Below are 21,390 nucleotides of genomic sequence, written 5' to 3'. Positions count from 1 at the left end.
AATATGAATCAAATCCACTGGGTGAAATCTAACTCCAGAGAGAGACACACACACACTTCTAGTATAAAACATCTGTCACTGTGGAGGTACACAAATGCACACAAGGTTCACTTAAAGAAACAGTACTTTGGCACCAGTTTGTCATAAGAAGCTTTGCTGCAATAAACTGCTGATTATAAATAAATAACCACAGAGACTGTTCACTGCATGAGATGCTCACAGTAAGTGGGTTTAAGCCCCACCCCCACACTGACTGGACTGTTGATTTGTCACCTGTCACACACCTGTTATCTTTCTATCATGGAAAGAAATCACATTCTGTCCTGACTGGGCTTTGCTGCCTATTTAAAATTGAAATGCAAAAATTATTTTATATTTTCAAGCGGCATAAAACTTAAATAAACGAATAAGCCCAACTTGAATAATTATTTAACTTTGTGTATAAAAGACAACAAAAGTCACCAGAGGGGAAGTTAGGGAGGTATGTTAATCCTAAAACCATGATTTTCTTTTCACCTGGCTGGATCACCGTGGTAACTAGCTGGAACAGGTTACGTTCAGAGTTTCATCTTAAATCTTATATAAAAAGCTATTGGAACACCGATCATAAGTACCAATGTTCTGATAGTCACATTGTAAACTCAGAATGGTGCACCCAGTTAGTGTTACTTGTGGGAAAGGATTTTGCTAAAATGTATGAAGCTTATTTTTTAAAATACAAAAAAGGAATGAAAGGGAAAAACAAGTTAATTTGTATTTCCACTGTAACTTTGAAATATATCATTTAACAGCAGAACTAACCATTTTCAGTGTTAGAAGTAACATATTTGCTCTGTGCTCTAGCAGACTTTTGTACACCAATTTTATTCTTTTTTTTAATTTTTTTTACTTTAATTAAAACAGGACCTCGTACAAATTTATTCGGTTTAATTATTTGAATTTGATCACATCTCAACATCTGTATGCATGGGATCACAATTTTTAACTCTTAAGTAATCACTGATGTGAGCACAGGTGGTAACCAAGTGGTTAGTGCGCTTGGTTTCAGAACAGAAGGTTCCCGGTTCAAACCCCAGCCCTGCCACATTTCTCCATGTAATGTGTTGTGTCAGGAAGGGCATCCGGCATAAAACTTATGCCAAATCAACATACAGATCCATCTTGGATCTGCTGTGGTGACGCCGAGTGAAAAACAAGGGAGCAGCTGAAGGGACTTACTTTAAGTAATCAGTAATGTAGCCTGCAAAGCAATGAACATAGATTAACAACTTAAAACGTGAGTGACACATTCAACCGCCATTACATCAGCTGCTTTCTGAATATTTAACATGAAAATAGTGATTCAACAAGTACTTCTATTCACAATGTATTTACAGTTTTAGAAACTGAATTCTTTTATAAGCTGATTACTTGGATTCAGTATACTGTTATAACCAGATAATACAAATGTTTTAAACAGAGTCACATAGTATGAAACTGTTTCCATTTCAAATGGCTACATACAAGATTTTTTAAAAAGCATGTATTCAAATAAATGCAGCAGTATGACATCACTAATATGAAACAAAAGAATGGTAGAGTACAGAAAAAAACCTTGAACAGACAAATGTTTTTGCTGACATCTGTATTGCATGAACATATAAATTATGGTGTTAAAGGGACAAATGCTTTGTTAGAGAAAAAAATAAATGAAACAAAGTCAATATTTTGATGCTGAGCCACAAAACACACAAAGGATGCAAAAAGTATTCCGTTTAAACAGAATTTAGATTCAATTCGCGAATTTTTTATTTCAGTTTTCAGTTGCATATTTTATGTTTTGGGTTTAAAATTCTATATTTTTTTAAAGTTTCAATTTTTTTTTTTTTTTTTTTTTAAGTTTTTCACTTTCAGATCATATGTTTTCAGTTTCATACTCTTGGGCCTGATCTGGCTTGGCATGATATGACATTACAGGGGAGCAGAATAATAACTGACAGACGACAGGCTTCATCGTCTCTCGGCAGGGGATCACTTCTCAATTCATTCGCTCACTTTTTCCATTTCCAACAGCAATAGTATCATGAAAACCACACCAATTCCTTCTATGTTAGTATTAGTCTGCATAGACAAGACTGACATTTCACAGGGGTCATCAACTCAGCAAACTCAGTGGTTATAGTGGAAACTCAGTGACACTACGCTGGGTATCCTTCTGAGGAGAGAACAGCAGCTGTGGTACTTTGGGACCATTGTAAAAATGCAATCTATCTATAAACAAAAAAGGTCTGTGTGGGTATGTGGCTCGCGCATGAATGTCAATCTTTTTGTTAAAATAACTGTATTTGCGTGTCTCTTTGTATCTCAATGTCAACCGTGTCTTAACAAATGTACACTTTGTTAAAGGAAAAGAAAACCCACTGATAATTTACTATTGGGTAGGTAGATTATGATATTGAGAGCCCATATGAAAAGTTGTAGGCATGTGTGATCATTTATGTTAAAGTTAAGAGTGTTTTTGTTTGGCTGGTTTAAAGCCACCAGCAGGCTGCCATAACAGTGCTGATGTGACGTCACATGGGCACAGAAAGCCAAAGGTAGCCAACAGGCGCTGGTTGGTGTCTACAACAGACAACAGCTGATCACAGCCACAGTGCAGCTGAACTAAACAGCTGATCACTTTCACTTTATGCCTGCTGACCAGTAAGAGGGAGGGGGAGAGAGACAGAGAGCGCGAGCAAGGGAGAGAGAGAGAGACAGGCCTTTTACACACCAGCACCTGTGCGCCACCTGTGGCTTTCTATGCTCACACTACCTCACAGCAGCGCCGCAAGCGATCCTAGGGGTTTTTTATGATTGGTTAAAATTGTGTCAATGGTGACATTTATGAAATCGTCGAATTCTGCTTCAATGCCGACTTTCCAGGTGCATATTTCAGTGGTAAGAGCTCCTTATTTTCATTGATACACATCAATCGTTAGTTTATAACGCAGTCTATCTTCCCAGCTGTATTTTATCAGTGAGTTTTCTTTAAAACAATGTAAGAGTAAGTACACCCGTTTGTACATCCCACTTTAATCTACTTAAGCTCCCAATTTTCTACAGGAATACAAACTTCTTAAAGGCACTGCACTAGTATCTGTGGTTTTCATAATACCATTGATCATGGAAAAGGGAGCAAAGGAATTGAGAAACAATACTGCTAAGGAAGGTCCTCAAGGTCAAGCCAATATCATCTATGGCTGTCAATTATGAGTCCACAAAATATGTACAAAAATAAAAAGGTGGAATAATAATAAAAAAAAAAAAAAATCCAGATTTTAATAAAAACTTTATTTGAACTGAAATTTTGCATTCACCTGCATTATTGTATTTTGAATACTTTTTTTTTTTTTTTTTTTAACAGTTCAGTATCAAAACTTTGACTTTCAGGTTAATTTCTTTTTACAAATTAACAAAACATTTGTTCTTTATTTAACAGCGTAGTGAATGCCTTTAAACACTCAAAAGTACAAAAGCACAAAACAGCCTCTGTAACTGCTGAAGTGTATGAAATATGGCATGTACACATAACTTTAGAGTACTTCAAGTACTGAGTACTACTATGTGTGTACAGATTAACTCGAGCAGAAGTTAGTTTTTTATGTCTGCTAAATTTTACTGTATTGTAAATGATGAACCAAGTTAAACTTTACATGCAAAGATCATGTTCTCAGTTTAGGTCATTTTAACCACATCAGGACAAAAGTCTTTCATCCTGACCAAGTGGAGACAGTCAGTATTACAGGTTTAAAGATAGCTGATTAGGGATGGTGACCCATACTCAATGTTTACTATCCGGTATGTACTCATGGAGCGTGGGCACGGCAGACAAACGCCTCACACAGGTGGAAGCCAAAGTTCTAAATTTTCCATTTTGGTCCATAATGTAATATTATCAACTGCCATGTGTAGCTGGGTGCCTTCAGTCATAAATAAGGACTGATTAGGAGTCTTTACTGGTCATGTCCTCTACATACCAGTGAGGCAGGAAGGAATACTGGGAATCCCTGTGGACAGAATAGGTCACATCTCTGTGGGGCTCCCAAGAGAACAGATACACAACACTGTAAAGGAAACAGAACTTTAATGACTAAGTATGTACAAAATACATAGAATATAAACATGTATATGACAGTCTTGCTGTATCTCACCGCGGATTGTCCTCAGTCACCACACGCTTCACAAAAGTCAGAAAATCACAGCAAAAATTCATACAGACTGTGGGTTTCCAGCAGTTGAATTCTTTCTAAAATGGAGACAAATAATCTGTTTTATCTTATGATGAGATTTTCTCACCACCACTTTTTTCTCTCCAAACAGACCCATTTATTTATCACTCCCATTAGTTACACTGTACCTTGATGAGCTGTGAAATCTTAGAGATGTGAAAAGTCTCCACAGCAACAACGACCCCTTCATGATCCCTGAAACCTGCCACGACCCGTGGGACTCCAGGGAGGAAAGATTGGGCCCACCACTTCAGCAGCTTGAACCTGAGGACCAACAAAACCAATAAGAGATAAAACAGTGAGTCCTTCAGCAGAGTTTCTACAACCACTCACCATTTATGTCATTTACCAGACAAACTGCCGATCACGTTATACGTAGTTTATGGTATTGATGGGAAGAACGATTTCCTGAAACAGTACTTGACAAGTTCACTAATTCTGTTTCAACTGTTTGTCTGGCTGTATGTTCCCTTACTCCTCTCAGGTCATTTGGCTGGGGGTACTGGAAGGTCAACTGTGGAATTTCCCTTAAATGCATCGTTATGGGATCAAAATTTGGATTTTCACTTCAACTTACACCAAAGTTGATACACTTTTCTAGGTGGGCCCCAGAATTTCTCAAAGGTCAATCATTAGGGTCAAGGTCATGTCAGTTTCATCAGTTTCACTGTTTGTTTGCCTTCTCTATCCCAGATACCTTGGCTGATTTCTACATAACTCTGCGTGCATTTGAAGACCAAGCCCAGAATTGCACTTAAAGCATTCATTTCGGTAAAGGCCAAGGTCACTGGGGTCAAAGATCAGATTTTCATGAAGCAATGCACAGTCGTTGTATTTTGTCATTGCCCACCCCCCGCCCTTTCATTTTCTGCTGCTTATCCGGTCTGGGTCACACTGGCGGCAGATCAAGCAGCTCAGCCCATATGACCCTATCCTTAACCAAGTCCTCCAACTATTCCTGGGGATCCTGAGGCATTCCCAAGCCATCTGGGAAATATAATCCCTCCACTGTATCCTGAGTCTTCCTTAGAGCCTCCACCCAGTTAAGTGTGTCTGGAAGACCTCCCTAGTGAGAAGACCTGGGGGCATCTTCACCAAATGCCTGAACCACCTCAGCTGGCTCCTTCATATTCGAAGAAGCAGCGACTCGACTCCAAATCCTGCCCAGATATTCAAACCTCTCACCCTGTCCCTGAGTGTAAGCCCAACAAGAAATGTAGCAAGTTTACAACCTAAACACTTCTATCCTCCGTTATGTTTACCTGTGGAAGTTGCTGCGTTGTTTTGGGGTGCAGATTTCTGCTGACGTCTTCAGCTCCACATAGCAGGCAGGTGGAGGAGGAGCATTAGAATCTTTATCCCGGCAGTCCACCTCACCAGAAAACAGAAGTCTGTGATCTGCGAGACGCGTTTGCACCACAGTGCAGAAAGCCTCGTTTGTGTTCACAACTCCACTCGGGTCAGGTAAACTGTGCACGTTATCTTGACAGAAAGAGAAAACAGCTGAAGCACTATATACCATCTGATACAGGACTAGATTAACTAAAACTAAACTCAAGCTACTGTATATATAGGCCTCTGTTGAGCAAAAAAAAAAAATACTGTTATGAGCCAAAGTCATACTATTACCAAACAAAAACAAATAAATAAATATATAAAGAGGTATGCTATTTTAAAGATGTAAAAAGAAAAAAATTACATGTTATTGTGGTTGGTGAATATGGAGGCTATTTAACTGGTGTACTAACATTTTAAGACCTTAAATCCAGTTTGTGTCCAGAAGGAGATTTATAAAAATGGGGAAATTTCATTGTTTGTGATCACACTTGGCAGCACGGTGAATTGGTGGTTAGCACTGTTGCCTCACAGCGAGAAGGTCATAGGTTTGATTCCCACTTGTGGCCTTTCTGTGTGGAGTTTGCATGTTCTCCCTGTGTCTGCTTGGGCTCCCTCCAGGTGCTCTGGTTTCCTCTTACAACCAAAAGACATGCGGGTTAGGTGAACTGGAATCTTTAAATTGTCCGTAGGTGTGCGTGCCGGTGTGAATGTGTTTGTTTGTCTACATGTGGCCCTGCGACAGACTGGCCGCCTTGTGCTCTATGACTGCTGGATAGGCTCCAGCCCCCCGCGACCCTTAACTGGATTAAGCGGTTGAAGATGTGTGTGTGTGTGTGTGTGTGTGTGTGTGTGTGTGTGTGTGTGTGTGTGTGTGTGTGTGTGTGTGTGTGTGTGTGTGTGTGTGTGTGTGTGAGATGACACTTGTGCTTATTTGTGCAAGCTACATGAAAAATATGAGAGGCCTTTGGAATCAATGCCATCATTTCCAGTAAAACTTCTGCTATATATTTGTGATTCCATATAATTTAGAACTCTTACACTATCCTTACTGATACAACATGAAAGCACTGACATGCAAAATGGGGGCTTGTGGACTGTATGTTGTAAGTGGACAAGATGTAATGTCAGCCATGCTCTTATTTTTTTAATTACTGTACTAGAAATTAGAGGGGTTTTTTATTTTTACTTTAACTGGGTATTAAATACACCTTTTTTAAAAACTGCAGTAATTTAAAGATAATTCTGGATCAAAGTTCAAAGATTTGGTGGATGTCCAAATTTAGTAATGTCAGTCACACTCTAAATTTCTGCTACAGCACAAAAAAGCACAAAGCTAAAGGTTAATTGTCAATACTACCATGTCAAGCAAGAGCCAAGTATAGCTACTGATGAAAGATAATAACACAATTGCAGCTGTGCAATAATTTATGTCACAAAACCCTCAAATTTGTAACGTCAGTAATGACAGATTTGCCCTGGTTCTTTATTACAACTGTTTCAGTATCTACAGTCTGATTCACACAGAAGACAAACTTTTTCCTTATTTGTTTATTTTATATCAAAGTAAGTTTAAGAAGCTCGGCTGTATCAAACTGCAGATGTTCCGCACCATCTTATTTTCTTCAAATATTACAACAGTTTTCTTTAAATGTTTTGCTTTTTTCTTGTCAAACGACAGTCTAAATCTCATATTACTGCACATTTTATTGAGAAGCACTGCATGCCACTTTGTCTTCTCTTTAAGGAAAAACACAGAATATAACAGGTTGAGAACATGGCGCTTTGGCTATGAATACCAGACTCCAACAAAATTAACAAGTAAGAGGGTAGAAATCATTTTCATGCTTTAGTTATTACAATTTTAAAGATACATTATGGCATATAACAATAACATGTTACAGGTCAGTAAACTGCTGCAAAAGAACTAAATGGAAATCTTCGCCTGCTGCCTGATTATGAAACAAATTAGCCTTGAAACCACACAGACCGCACCGATTCAACTGTTCATGAGACTTCATAAAAGTAGAAGGAACTGACTTACTGGTTTTCACCTACAAAGAGGATAAAAGTGTATCACCTAGCTCAGACCAAATACTGCATCTTCAAGTGAGGTCAAGTTTAAACTGAGTCTATTAAAGTAACTTTGTTGTTAATGTGACGCAGGTTTGAAAGTCAAAATGCAAACAAGACAAAATTGAACCTTTAGGACATACATTAACATGTTGTTGATTATCAGTAAAATAAAGACAAACTGTGTAATCAAAGAAATGTCTGCCTACCTGTACATGTGTACTGCTCAAACTTATACCCCCAGTACATCATCTCTTGATGCATCTCAGTGCGATTTTCACGCTCCCTACGCGCTGCTTCCGTTTCCACTTCGCTGATGTAAAGCGTGTCTCTGAACCTGGTGACAGCCAGCAGCCAGCCCTCCCGCGTCTCATATGGAGTTGTCAGCAGCTTGGTCAGATGGCCACGCCACGTCACAAAATCTGCATCTAATACACTGGGAGAAGTAGAAGTTGATCAAAGAATACGAGTCCCACAGGAAACAGAAATTGTGAATTATTTTTCTTCCCCCCATAAGGATCAGACAGGCTGTGACAGTGATGACCTTGGATTTGTGTCAAGGTCACAGTGAGTGTCTACCACCAAATAAAGACACACCAAGTTTATGGACAAAATCCCCCAATTAGTAACCTTGACAGAAGTCACCCAAAGGTCACACCTAAAATGAACAAAACATGAAACATGGCAGCTTACCATTTTAAGTGCCGTTACATCTCCAAACTACATTCATCAGTAACCAGTTAAATATTTACAAAGGACGTGGGGCATGAAGGATGCCGAATATACCGGTAAGTGGCACTTAAAGTCCAGTAGATCACTTTTTACGTTTTTTTGAGGGCCTTATATGCAAAGTACCCTCACCTCGCACATCTAATTTAAACTTATCTATAATGGGCATGAGATGTCCTGTCCTTCAGGGGTGCCAAAGTTAGCCAAAACTGCGTTTTTAATGTGCTTTGCTGCCACCTGATGGACTATTCAGTTGAAGTGACATGCAATAACTATCAGAGCATCGCGTGACATACACTTACTGTAAATGGACTCCATTTCTACAGCACATTTTCCATCAGACACAGATGATCAAATCAATTTAGAGTGATGCCTCACATTCACCCATTCACAAACTGATGTCTGTGTGCTCCCATGCAAGGCGCTCAGCAGCCCAATGGGAGCAACTTGGGGATTAAGGACCTTGATCAAGGGTACCTGAGAGTTTCCTCTGGTTAAGAGTCCGCCTCTCTAACTTCCAACCTGCCACATCTGCAATTTAATCATTTCAACTGAATAAATTTCTCTTTGCATTTTAAATGGTAACATATATTTTGACATTCTTATGATCTAAAGTATACATACAGTACATATTCATATGTCTTCATATACAACCCCTGGCAAAAATTATGGAATCACCAGCCTCTGAGGATGTTCATTCAGTTGTTTAATTTTGTAGAAAAAAAGCAGATCACAGACATGACACAAAACTAAAGTCATTTCAAATGGCAATTTTCTGGCTTTAAGAAACACTGTAAGAAATCAAGAAAAAAAGATTGTGGCAGTCAGTAACGGTTACTTTTTTAGACCAAGCAGAGGAAAAAAATATGGAATCACTCAATTCTGAGGAAAAATTATGGAATCACCCTGTAAATTTTCATCCCCAAAACTAACACCTGCATCATATCAGATCTGCTCGTTAGTCTGCATCTAAAAAGGAGTGAACACACCTTGGAGAGCTGTTGCACCAAGTGGACTGACATGAATCATGGCTCCAACACGAGAGATGTCAATTGAAACAAAGGAGAGGATTATCAAACTCTTAAAAGAGAGTAAATCATCATGCAATGTTGCAAAAGATGTTGGTTATTCACAGTCAGCTGTGTCTAAACTCTGGACCAAATACAAACAACATGGGAAGGTTGTTAAAGGCAAACATACTGGTAGACCAAGGAAGACATCAAAGCGTCAAGACAGAAAACTTAAAACAGTATGTCTCAAAAATCGAAAAATGCACAACAAAACAAATGAGGAACGAATGGGAGGAAACTGGAGTCAACGTCTGTGACCGAACTGTAAGAAACCGCCTAAAGGAAATGGGATTTACATACAGAAAAGCTAAACGAAAGCCATCATTAACACCTAAACAGAAAAAAAACAAGGTTACAATGGACTAAGGAAAAGCATTCGTGGACTGTGGATGACTGGATGAAAGTCATATTCAGTGATGAATCTCGAATCTGCATTGGGCAAGGTGATGATGCTGGAACTTTTGTTTGGTGCCGTTCCAATGAGATTTATAATGATGACTGCCTGAAGAGAACATGTAAATTTCCACAGTCATTGATGATATGGGGCTGCATGTCAGGTAAAGGCACTGGGGAGATGGCTGTCATTACATCATCACTAAATGCACAAGTTTACGTTGATATTTTGGACAATTGAAAGGATCTTTGGGGATGTTTCAAGATGATAATGCATCTTGCCATAGAGCAAAAACTGCGAAAACATTCCTTGTAAAAAGACACATAGGGTCAATGTCATGGCATAGGGTCAATGTCAATGAGTAGATCTGATTTGATGCAGGTGTTAGTTTGGGGGATGAAAATTTACAGGGTGATTCCATAATTTTTTCCTCAGAATCGAGTGATTCCATATTTTTTTCCTCTGCTTGGTCTAAAAAAGTAACCGTTACTGACTGCCACAATCTTTTTTCTTGATTTCTTATAGTGTTTCTTAAAGCCAGAAAGTTGCCATTTGAAATGACTTTAGTTTTGTGTCATGTCTGTGATCTGCTTTTTTTCTACAAAATTAAACAACTGAATGAACATCCTCCGAGGCCGGTGATTCCATAATTTTTGCCAGGGGTTGTAATAGTTATGCAAGTAACATTAAAATTTAAAGAAAATGCTAAAAGTCAAAATGATTAATGAGGCAAGTCCCCCAAAGACTTTCAATTGAAATGATTGAAATTAACCTCCTACCTGCCATTGCTTTTAACTCCTTTGGTACAATAGATATGACATGTGATCCTCATTATAGACAAGTATATATTAGGTGTGGGAGATAAGGCTACGATGCACTCAAGACCTTCGACAAGCAAACAAACAAACAAAAAAGCAATAACAGACTTTGAATGCCACCTATATTCAGAGCCCGTTAACGCTCCATCATAAATGCCAAGACTAAAGATTTGGCCTCATATAGCTGTTTATTCAAGAATGTGGCTTGGAGACATAACAGGACTGAATATAGCAGGCTTCTAATGATTTATGTCATACTAAATTTCATATTTCACATGACCTTTGCTGACCTCTGTCAAGGTCACTGGTTGAATTGTAACCACAAAATAGGTGCCCGTTCATATGATGGCAGACATTTCCTGTGGCCCCAGTTCGAAGAAAATTTGATGAGGTGATCACAATCACAGCCAAATATAACAGATTGCGAAAATGACTCAGGCTCTAGAGACCAAATACAACTAGCAGTCATACTCGTTTCAAACAAATATAAATAAATGTCACTAAAAAAACAACAAAATGTGTTGTTAAATGACATCATCAACAACAAACAATAAAAGTAAGTCTGTTCCCACACACTGCTACTGGAGGCATTTTGTCTACAAACCAGTGCACACCAGAAAAGTGGAAAGTATAAACAGCAGCAATCAATGTGTGCGTATGTAACGTGTCTGATCCTAAAAAAAACTGTCTTTGAATTGGTAGGAATGGTTTTCTGTTTGTTTCACAGCGGTGGCCGGTGCTGTAAATATTAAAATTGGTCACATCTCAACTTTGGATGTACTGTGAAAGCCAATCATGACACTTACCATGATGAGGATGTGGCAACTCTTGATTTGACCTTTGACCTGTTAGCTGAAATCCACCTTAACATGTGATCTAACCTTTCCTTCTGGTCTTCATCTCTCTTTATGAAACGGTCCCTGTATCCATCCCTTAGATCAAAATTAGGCTTTCTCTCAGGTTCCACAAAATATCTCATCTGCCTCCTGTCACTGAAGAATCTACGCCTGGAATCAAGTGAAAAACATCCGACTTCTACAGGCTGTTTGTACACAGGAAAGTTCCTTTCATAGAGTTCTCGTCTGGTGCTCAAACCCTCGGACGGGACAGGGTTACACTGAAGACCACGAGCAGACTGATGGCGGCTCTGATTCGATGAAAAACCTTTACTTTCTAAACCACTTCTTTCAGTGTCTTCTCTCTTTCTTTTGTTGTGGTTGATGGAGCTTGCATTCTGGGATCTTTGGTAGTATTGGTCCATTGCTACCTGGAAGTGGAATAAAAGTAGTGAGAACTGATGCATGTGGTTTCTAATGTCTGTAGTGCCATACATCCATCCATCCATCCATCCCGTGTGACCCCAGTTAAAGGTCACAGTCTGGGCCAGGGGTGTTGCTGAAGCCTATCCCAGCACTCATAGGGCATACGCAGGGTACATAGGAAATTATCTGCAAGGCTGCCTTGCGAATAGCCACTTCCTATGGGTTACGGTTTGTGGTTGCTTACTAGTAAATACATGTACAAATACGTAGCCTCATGATCACATGACCTATATTGACCAATGAGAGAGACGCTAGGTACAGCTAGCAACTGCCACCGATCAAATACATATGATGTAGCTACAAGTGCACGCAGGAGAAAATAACATTATGGATGTAGCACAACAGTGGAAATGTTATTACGATTAAATATGTAATAAATTTGTAAATGCGAGGCTTTGGGTGTTAAGTTACCTACCTACGGCCACAAACCAAACGCTACCTGAGTTAATTCTTCAACAAAAATGCTAAAACATAGTCGACTACTAATACCACCCATAGGCATGTAGAGCTCTAATCATATAGATAAAAAAGGCATTACCACCATCGATCTGAGTAGCTAGTTTAGCCAAATAACTTCAAGCGCTAACAAACACCAAAGATCATTCCAGCTTAACCAAGATAAGTCACTCCGGCAAAGGTTATGTTAGGGAGACTGTACTGTAAACAACGCATGTGCATCAGTCGCATCCGCAACACTCAAAACCAAAGGCCGTTTTCCCAAAACAAATGTATTTATTATCGTGACACATGTAACCACTAGCTACAGAAAACATTATCAGAAAAAAATCCGTATGCGTACAGATTAAATCAGAAACACGGGCGACCAGCAGCGGTTTGAGTAGAATAAAACATCTTGTTCTTGGTCAAATTGTGGACTGAGACTGTTGTTTGGTGTTGAATGAGATCAAACCAGCGCTTATAATACTGCTCAGCTGTAATATCAGGTAAGAGTTTTAGCGAGATATTCTGGAACTCGCATTAGTTATCCTCAGTGTTTTGGCTAACGTTAGCTTGAAACAGGAAAAACCTGTTTCAAGCTAACGTGTTAGATTTTGTGTCCTGCCATAAAAAAGTGTTTCCTGTTTCGTCTGCGATCTTCCTTCTGTGTGAAACGAGAGTGAACCTTTGAACACATTTTTAAAGCTACAGTCTGTAGTATTTTGGTGTGTTTCTCTGAAATTGAAAATAGCTTTATTAACTATCTGCCTGTAAGATGAGACTGAGTCTTTCATAACTACACGAGAGCTGGGCCCCTTACGGAGGCTGCCATAGTACTGCAGACGAAAAAAAGGAGAGAAGAGAAATCGGTGGCAAAAGCGTGAAAGGAAACAAAACTGTGACTGGCGATGGCACAATGTGGTCTGCTACCTCACCACTAGATGACACTAAATCCTACATGCTGTAGCGTTAACATGGATTTATGTTAATATGTCTGTGCAGATTATTAGTCCATGAGCCAGTCATCAATTTTGACCTAATCGGTACCACTGAAGGTGACTAAATGACACTTAGAATCCAGCCTCAGTGTACCATGGCCTACACAAAAATGTATGATAGCAATCCCAGGGTGGTAGCTGTAGCCAGGTTGGGGTCAATGAAGAATTACATAGAGGTCAAAATTTTAAATTGCTCCAATCACATTGAAAACTATATCATATTATTTGTCTGATCATAACATTTCCAAAAAAGTATAGTTTGTACTATCTATGATGGAATATTCTGGAGTTATGGAGAAAAACAAAACAAAAATGGTGACAAAGGTCAGTTTCAGTTTGTACAGGGGTCAAAAGTTAAAGTTGCTAAAATTCAGTAAAAATGATGCAAATTATTGTTTGGGTTAATAGGGTTCTAATAAGGAATAGTTTGCACCATCTGTCATGCTTAGTTATCATGTTACAGGGTAACATATGTCACATGTCATAGAATCCAATAGATGTTGACCTTGATTGACCTTTACCTTGGAGACCAAACATTCAATACAGTCAAAACTATTCTATTTATTAATCCTTTTATTTCAACCAATAATTTGAATCATTCTGTGCTGAAATTGGAGCAACTTTAACTTTTGACCCCTGTACAAACTGAAACTAACCTTTGCCACAATTTGCTGTTTTTACCCCATAACTCTAAAACATTCCATCACAGATAGTCCAAACTATACCTTTTTGGAATCGTTATGACCAGGCAAGTAATGTGATATAGTTTTCAACATGATTGGAGCATTTTTAAAGTTTGACCTCTGTGTAATTCTTCACTGACCCCTACCTGGCTACAGCTACCACCCTGAGATTGCTATCATACATTTTTGTTTAGGCCATGATACACTGAGGCTGGATTCTAAGTGTTGTTTAGTCACCTTAAGTGGTCCCGAAAACCTGCTTGGCCCATGGTCTATATTAATTAATTCATGATAAATGTATTCAACTCTGTATTTCCTGGCCGCAAACTGAAGGGTCAGGGGTTTGAACCCTAAATGTCATTGAACAAGACACTGAACATGTGAACTACTTAACCATAACTTAACCTACGTCACACAATTTGGGATTAAGATTTAGACAAGTTTGGCAGACCTGTGACAATAGTCTGGGATTTATCCATTCATTTTCAGTTTCCAAAGGGGCCATTAACAATGGATGTCAACAATTACTGAAATAAATATAATGATGGATATTACAATACCTTTTTAACACCATAAGCTGTACTGCAATGGGCATAAAAAATATTAGAATTATTAATATGGGTCGGTAAGGCTAGACTTTGCCTTTGTGCAGCACCTTGGGGTGACTTATGTTGTGATTTGGTGCGATATGAATAATTTGAATTGAATTTTGAATGTCATGGTTTGTGAATTACTTGTGTCACAGGTATGAACAGAAAAAGGACTCTGATTTCAGACACTTTGATGGTGAAAAAACAAAAGCTGACACAGTGAAGTTTGGAGTAGTCAGTGATGTGGAAGGTAAGTGTTTCTGTTAAATGTGTGACTGCATGAGAATATAAATGTCATCAGCTATATACATCTTCATCCAAAAGGCCCAGCTGACATCAGATCGACTCTGGAGGACCTCATGACCCTGTTCCCCCGAAAGGTCTTCAACGACACCTTACCTCCAATAGTGCTGAAGCACCAGCTGTACAGTGTGCACAGAGACAAGACGATGGTGGACAGAGAACTGGTAGGAAGCTTCTCTTCTGAGAGAAATGCACCAGTTCATGTTCTCTCTATATGGATTTAATGGTTTCTGTTGCCTCTTGTAGAGTAAGCTGCGGGATCAAAGAGAGGTGGTGATGTTCCAGTTGGGGTTTGATCCTGAAGCTTTTGGACTGGTTTTTCCTTCAGACTACAAGACCAAAGTGTTGGCAGGAGAGGAGGGCAGAGCCACGCGAGCGACTGTGGAGAGGTTCTTGGACAAAGTTTTGTCTTCTTTCACAGATCTGAGCTACAGCAAAGAGAAGATGCTCAGGGACTTCCTCTTCACAGACTCAGAGATAACGTATGAAACAACCTCATTCTTTTCCTCTCACCCTTTTATTTGAACAGAATATTTGAGAACATTTTTTTCCTCATATTTGACTTTGACCATTTATTCCGTGGGTCAGATAGGTCAAAATGTTAAATATGGCATTTTGGTCACCTATCTGTAGGGACTTGAAAAAAGTATGACAGCCATCCCAGGGTGGTAGCTGTAGCCAGTTATTGGTCAAAACTGAAAAATACACCAATCATATTGAGAGCTCAGCACAGTGGCTAAGTACAGCACTGTTGCTTCACAGCAAGAAGGTCCTGGCATCAATTCCCACCTGGTCTTTTCTGTGTGGAGCTTACATGTTCTCTCCATGTTTGCGTGGGTTCCCTCTGAGTGCTTCAGGTTCCTCCCACTTCTAAAGACATGCGGGTTAGGTGGAGACTTTAAATTGCCCATAGGTGTGAGTGTTTGTCAGTCTATATGTGACCCTGTGATGGTATAGCAGCCTGTCCAGGATGTACCCTGCTGCCTCTCACCCAAAGGCTACTGGGGTAGGCTCCAGCTCCCCTGTGACCCTGAATTGGAATAAGTCAGTATAGAAAATGAATATTTAGAGGTATACCACTTTATTTGTCTGAACATAGGGATTTTAAAAAGATGTACAGCAGTTTGGACTATCTATGATTGAATGTTATGTGGTAAAACCAGCAAAAATGGTAACCGAGATTAGTTTCAGGTTTTGTACATAGGCGAAAAATTAATTTTGCCCCAATGTTGGTAAGTTATTGGTTGAGCTAATAGGGTTAATAAATTGAATTCATTTTGACCATGTTGAATGCTTGGCCTCCAAAGTCATGGTCAAACAAGGCCATACGCCCATAGGATTCTGTGACATATGTTACCCATACACCTGTCTACATATAAGGTCCCACAGTGACAGTGCATGTCAGAGCACAAACCAAGAGTAAAGTCAAAGGAATTGTCTGTAGACCTCAGAGACAGGATGTTTCGAGGCACAAATCTAGCAAAGGCTAGAAAACATTTGTGCTGCTTTGAAGGGCCCAGTGAGCACAGTGGCCTGCATCATTCGTAAAATGAAGACGTTTTGATCCACCAGGACTCTTCCTAGAGCTGGCCAACCCAATCTAAACTGAGCGATCGGGGGGAGAAGGGTCTTGTCAGGGAGGTGACCCAGAACCTGATGGTTTACTCTGTCAGAGCTCCAGCATTTCCTCTGTGGAGAGAGGAGAACCTTCCAGACGGACAACCATCTCGGCACCCAATCCACCAATCAGCAATGGTTAGAGTGGCCAGATGGAAGCCACCCTTAGTAAAAGGCACATGGCAGCCACCTGGAGTTTGCCAAAGGCACCCTGAAGGACTCTCAGACCATGAGAAACAAAATTCTCTGGTCTGCTTAGACAAAGATTGAACTATTTGGTGTGGATGCCAGGCGTCATATTTGGAGGGAAACCGCGGCACCATCCCTACAAGGAAGCATGGTGGTGGCCAGCATCTTGCTGTGGGGATGTTTTCAGCAGCAGGAACTAGGAGACTAGTCAGGATTGAGGGAAAGATGAATGCAGCAACGTACAGAGACATCCTGGATGAAAACATGCTTCAGAGCACACTTGACCTCAGACTGGAGCGACGGTTCATCTTTAAGTAGGACAATGACCCTAAGTACACAGCCAAGATATCAAAGGAATGGCTTCAGAACAACTCTGTGAATGTCCTTGAGTGGCCCAGCCAGAGCCCAGACCTGATTCTGATTGAACATCTTTGGAGAGATCTGAAAATGGCTGTGCACCGACACACACTCCCCATCCAACCTGAGAGGTGCTGCAAAGAGGAATGGACAAAACTGCCCAAAGATTGGATGCACCAAGCTTGTAGCTTCATATTCAAGAAGACTTGAGGCTGTAATTGCTGCCAAAGGTGCATCAACAAAGTATTGAGCAAAGGGTTTTAAATACTTATGTACTTGTGATTCCTTAATTTTTTTTATTTTAATAAATTGTCAAAAAAATTAGAAAAATAACATTTTTCATGTTGCCCATTCTGGGGTGCTGTGAGTCAAATTTTGAGGGGGGGAAAAATTAATTTAGTCCATTTTGGAATCAGGTTGTAACAGAAAAAAAATGTGGGAAAAAAGCGAGCGCTGTGAATACTTTCCTGTCGTATTGTATATTAAAATATTAACTATGGATACTCGTATATATCTAGTAAATAGGGTGGTACGTTTTGGCACCCTAGGTGGTAGTGATCTGCCCCACTTCCAGTGATCTCGGCCCAAGGCCTAATTACTGCTGACCTCTGCCAATGAAGAGAGAATTAAAATAAATAATCCAGATTGTAAGGTGGCTATTTTTTTGTTATTTATAACTGTGGGGTTTTTTTAACTTTGGACTAGAACCATTTTTTAAGGATGTGCACTTTAATTTCTCACACCACCGACAGCTGGTTGAAGTCAGGGTTTTGACAGTGAGGGACGCCGGCAGCTGGTGGCTTCCATCCCAAACTCTGGCCAATTCACCAAATACTTCATACAAGGTCAGAGGAAAATGCACACTTTGCTTTAATGATGTCACGCTTTATTGTCCGCCTTACAACTTTTCTCTTTAGGCCGTTAAAGCGGTTGCTCAGCATTGATTAAAAAGTCCAAATACGGTGAAGTCTTAAAGGCAGACCTTGAGGAGAGGCGAACAACGACACAAGTAAAATTCCCATGAAGTCCCACATCCATGACATTGTTGGTGCAGAGTGGTGAAGAGGTAAATCTGCTGTTCTGCACACTGCATGCAGTTGGCTGTGGAAAGGCAATTTTTTTTCTTTTTTAGAATTGAGCTCCTCCTGAGAGCAGTAAATCTGAGCTAACATCCTCCTGAAATTAATAGTTACTTTGTTTGAGCCACTGCAATCACACTGATAAGTTCCAGAACCATTTTTGTTCCATTTCCACAAGGAAGAATTGACCACCACTCACCCCTCGAGTAGCGCACACAGGATAGTTCATGTGAGTTGTCATTGGTGAATGTTGATACATAAATTTCATTAAACTCTGTTCATTTATCTGAACTGTTTTGGTTTTTTGACACCTCCTTCAATAACTTACATGCTTGCTGTTGGATTGCTATTAATGCCGTATTCATCATGTGTGGGAAATTGTGACAGTACGTCTCAAAGAGTTTCAACAAATGGTGGAATTGATCTTTTGCTTGCAAACTTGTGACATTCAGTGTGATTTTTCCAACTTGACACCACAATAACAATGATGGTGTCTGCAGCCATGACTGTTGACAGTAATATTCCAAATTCTAATTAATTATTTTTAACATTTATTTTTGGTGTGTAGCAAGTTTACATCATATTATACGTATTAGTAATCAATGATAATAGGTTAGGAGACTGTGAGCACTAAGGTACTGGTTGGTCTATGGATGTGACATAGAATAATTAGTGAGTTCAGTGGAAGATCGAGAACCACCACCAAGCATGCTTAAACTGAAATTCATAAATACCTTTGTGTTCAGCACCATTGTTGATACTGACAACTCATCAAACATCAAGAAGATCATCTGGAAATGGTCAACGGACGTGACCAAAACCTCAGCGCTCACAAACGGCTCTACACGAAAACATTCAGCTGCTTCAACGAAGTCAAATTAAACAATAACTTTACAAAAACTAAACAAAGATTATAAAAATGTCAAGAACGACAGCAAAACAAAACAGAGAATTGAGGTTTCGTTGCCCTTTGTTCTAATTTTTTCAAGTTTAAAAATCCTGACGTAGCGCCAGCTGCAGGAACGACGCTGACGCGACGGTTAAACGATGCCAGCGACAGTCAATGAAAGTCAGATTTCTTGTTTTCGTCAGGGCTTCGTTGCCCTTCGTTAAGTGCCGTGTCACTGGGCCATCACCCACCCCCTCCCTCGAAGTCTGCAGCCTGTTGAATCTGCGCGCACCCATACAATATATACAACATATAATTTTTGCCAGGGGTTGTTGTATACATACATCATACACACACACATATATATATATATATCCCAAATCAATAAATGTTGTGATGTATGGAAATGAAGAAGAACGAAAACCATCTGTAGTGATTTTGAAATTGATCCATTTCATTGCAGACCTGCCATAAACCAAATGTTTGTTTTGTGTGGTCACCCTTTATTTATTAGTATACATCATTCTGCATTTAAGGCCTCAAAACACATTCCAAAAAAGTAAAGTGTTTCTCACTTTGTAATGTTACCATTCCTTCTCACACCACAAGACGTTTTGGCAATGAGGATACAAGTGACAAAGTGTTTTAGGTGTCATTTCATTCCATTCTTCCTGCAAACATGTCTTAAGGTGTGCAATAATACGGGGTCATTGTTGCATTTTTTTTGTGTGCAGTTCCTATATCCTTTCCTCCTGCAGTCATGCCCTTGTAATGTGTGCAGAATGTGGTTTTGCATTGTCTTGTTGAAAAATGCATGGCCCTTCCTTGAAAAGATGTCGTGTTGAAGGCATCGTATAAAATCTCAATGTACTTTTCCACATTAATACTGCCATCGAAGAAATTTATAAATAATTACCTTTGGCAAGGACACTGACACAACCCATACCATGACAGACCCTGGTTTTACACCCTGGACACTTTGCTGAACTTCCTAATTTGGGTTTAAAGTTTTGTTTTTTTTACCGTCTTAAAGGCAGCATAAGGATTTGTTGCTGGTAACCAAACCCTTTCACGATGGTTGAGCCACATGTTGAACTAGAGTGTAAAGTTTAAACCAACAGCTTATTGGTTTGTGGTTTTTGAATATAATCCTCTCATAAAGCTATTGAATTGATTTTCTTTTTCATTCCAGTATACCAACAACTACAGGGACACTGTTACGGTTCGTTGACTCCTGAACTGCTGCAATGAGGCTGACGCCAGCTTTTGGTCAAGGCGGTGACTGAAAATGCCAAATATGGACAAAGATTAGTTTGTATCCAAACTGTTCATGTAAAGTGTGCCAACTATGAGTAAAACCTTGTGGGTTTATGGTTTACCAGTTATGCTGACATAAATGTTAAGTTTTAACTTGTAATAAAACTTATCTGAAACAGTTTGGTTTGCTTGTTTTTAAAGCCTCAGTTCGACAGAAAACAGATTTTAGGATTTTGCAGAGGTAAATCACTTAGGCTATGTTAATGAGCTCCTGCTGCAGATTCTTTCAGACGGAATGTTTCGTACATGTGACCGTCAGATTGAAAATAATGCAAAATACAATCTAGTGCACACTACCAGACACTGCACATACTGAGTCTTGCCGTATGGTTAGTCTTAGGTCATTTATATCTTTATAGACAATTTTGTTCCAGCCGCTTTAGGATGCTTGCTCAGCCACAAATGTTACATTAACCTGGATGATTGTGATTTAAAAAAAAAAAGAAAAACTTTGGTTCTGTCCAACCTGTCTGGTTTTGCTTTGTACAAAATGCTGCCAAGTGTGAATCACCATGAAGTCTGCACTGAGATTATGCATTGCAAAAATGACACAAACACTAAATAGTTTTTGCTCTTAAACAGATTCCATTGACAGAGTGTCACAGCAAAAACAAGACTCATCAGAAGACGAGCATGTTTCAGAGAATGTGAATAACACAAATACTTTTTTCCACCCATGGTTAGTGGTTGGGTGAAGCCATTTACTGTCAAAGAACTGTGTTTACTCTAAATCATAATAACCCTGATGAAAAGTTTACATACCCTGATGATTTTGGCCTGGATACATGCACACAAGTTGACACAAATGGGTTTGAATGGCTACAAAGGTAACCAGCCTCAACTGTGATATGTTTGCTTGTAATCTGTGTTATAAAGGTCTGAGTCAGTAAGGTGCCAGATATGAATGAAATTGGCAATGACAATATCTTGCTGCGACCT

General features: G+C 39.5%; 2 protein-coding genes across 5 annotated transcripts; one reads left to right on the top strand and one right to left on the bottom strand.

Annotated features, from left to right (window-relative positions):
- Window positions 1-1,855: 1,855 nt before the first annotated feature.
- On the bottom strand, window positions 1,856-12,632 carry dxo (decapping exoribonuclease). Of its 4 annotated transcripts, none has more exons than XM_034189447.1 (7): window positions 12,530-12,632; window positions 11,476-11,936; window positions 7,868-8,094; window positions 5,513-5,732; window positions 4,379-4,514; window positions 4,173-4,267; window positions 1,856-4,085 (listed from the first exon to the last, which is right to left on the bottom strand). In XM_034189447.1, exons 1-7 carry the CDS (start codon window positions 12,533-12,535, stop codon window positions 3,965-3,967), a joined length of 1,266 nt encoding a protein of 421 aa, XP_034045338.1. In that variant the 5' UTR covers window positions 12,536-12,632; the 3' UTR covers window positions 1,856-3,964. The 4 variants fall into 4 exon arrangements, with proteins under 4 accessions (XP_034045338.1, XP_034045339.1, XP_034045337.1 ...); XM_034189448.1 differs by having other exon boundaries at window positions 12,407-12,540; XM_034189446.1 differs by lacking the exon at window positions 12,530-12,632 and having other exon boundaries at window positions 11,476-12,349.
- A 2,225-nt stretch (window positions 12,633-14,857) lies between these two features.
- Window positions 14,858-20,569, top strand: LOC117527230 (serine/threonine-protein kinase 19-like). The gene is given in 7 exon segments (XM_034189455.1): window positions 14,858-14,909; window positions 14,912-14,950; window positions 15,025-15,167; window positions 15,250-15,485; window positions 17,915-18,015; window positions 18,089-18,232; window positions 20,327-20,569. Coding segments are annotated over 6 exon segments (597 nt in total). The 3' UTR covers window positions 18,115-18,232; window positions 20,327-20,569.
- Window positions 20,570-21,390: the final 821 nt, after the last annotated feature.

The sequence above is a fragment of the Thalassophryne amazonica genome, chromosome 16, assembly GCF_902500255.1.
Source record: "Thalassophryne amazonica chromosome 16, fThaAma1.1, whole genome shotgun sequence".
NCBI classification, from domain to species: domain Eukaryota; kingdom Metazoa; phylum Chordata; class Actinopteri; order Batrachoidiformes; family Batrachoididae; genus Thalassophryne; species Thalassophryne amazonica.
The sequence above is the reverse complement of the archived record's forward strand: the minus strand, read 5'-3'. Positions and strand labels throughout refer to the sequence as shown.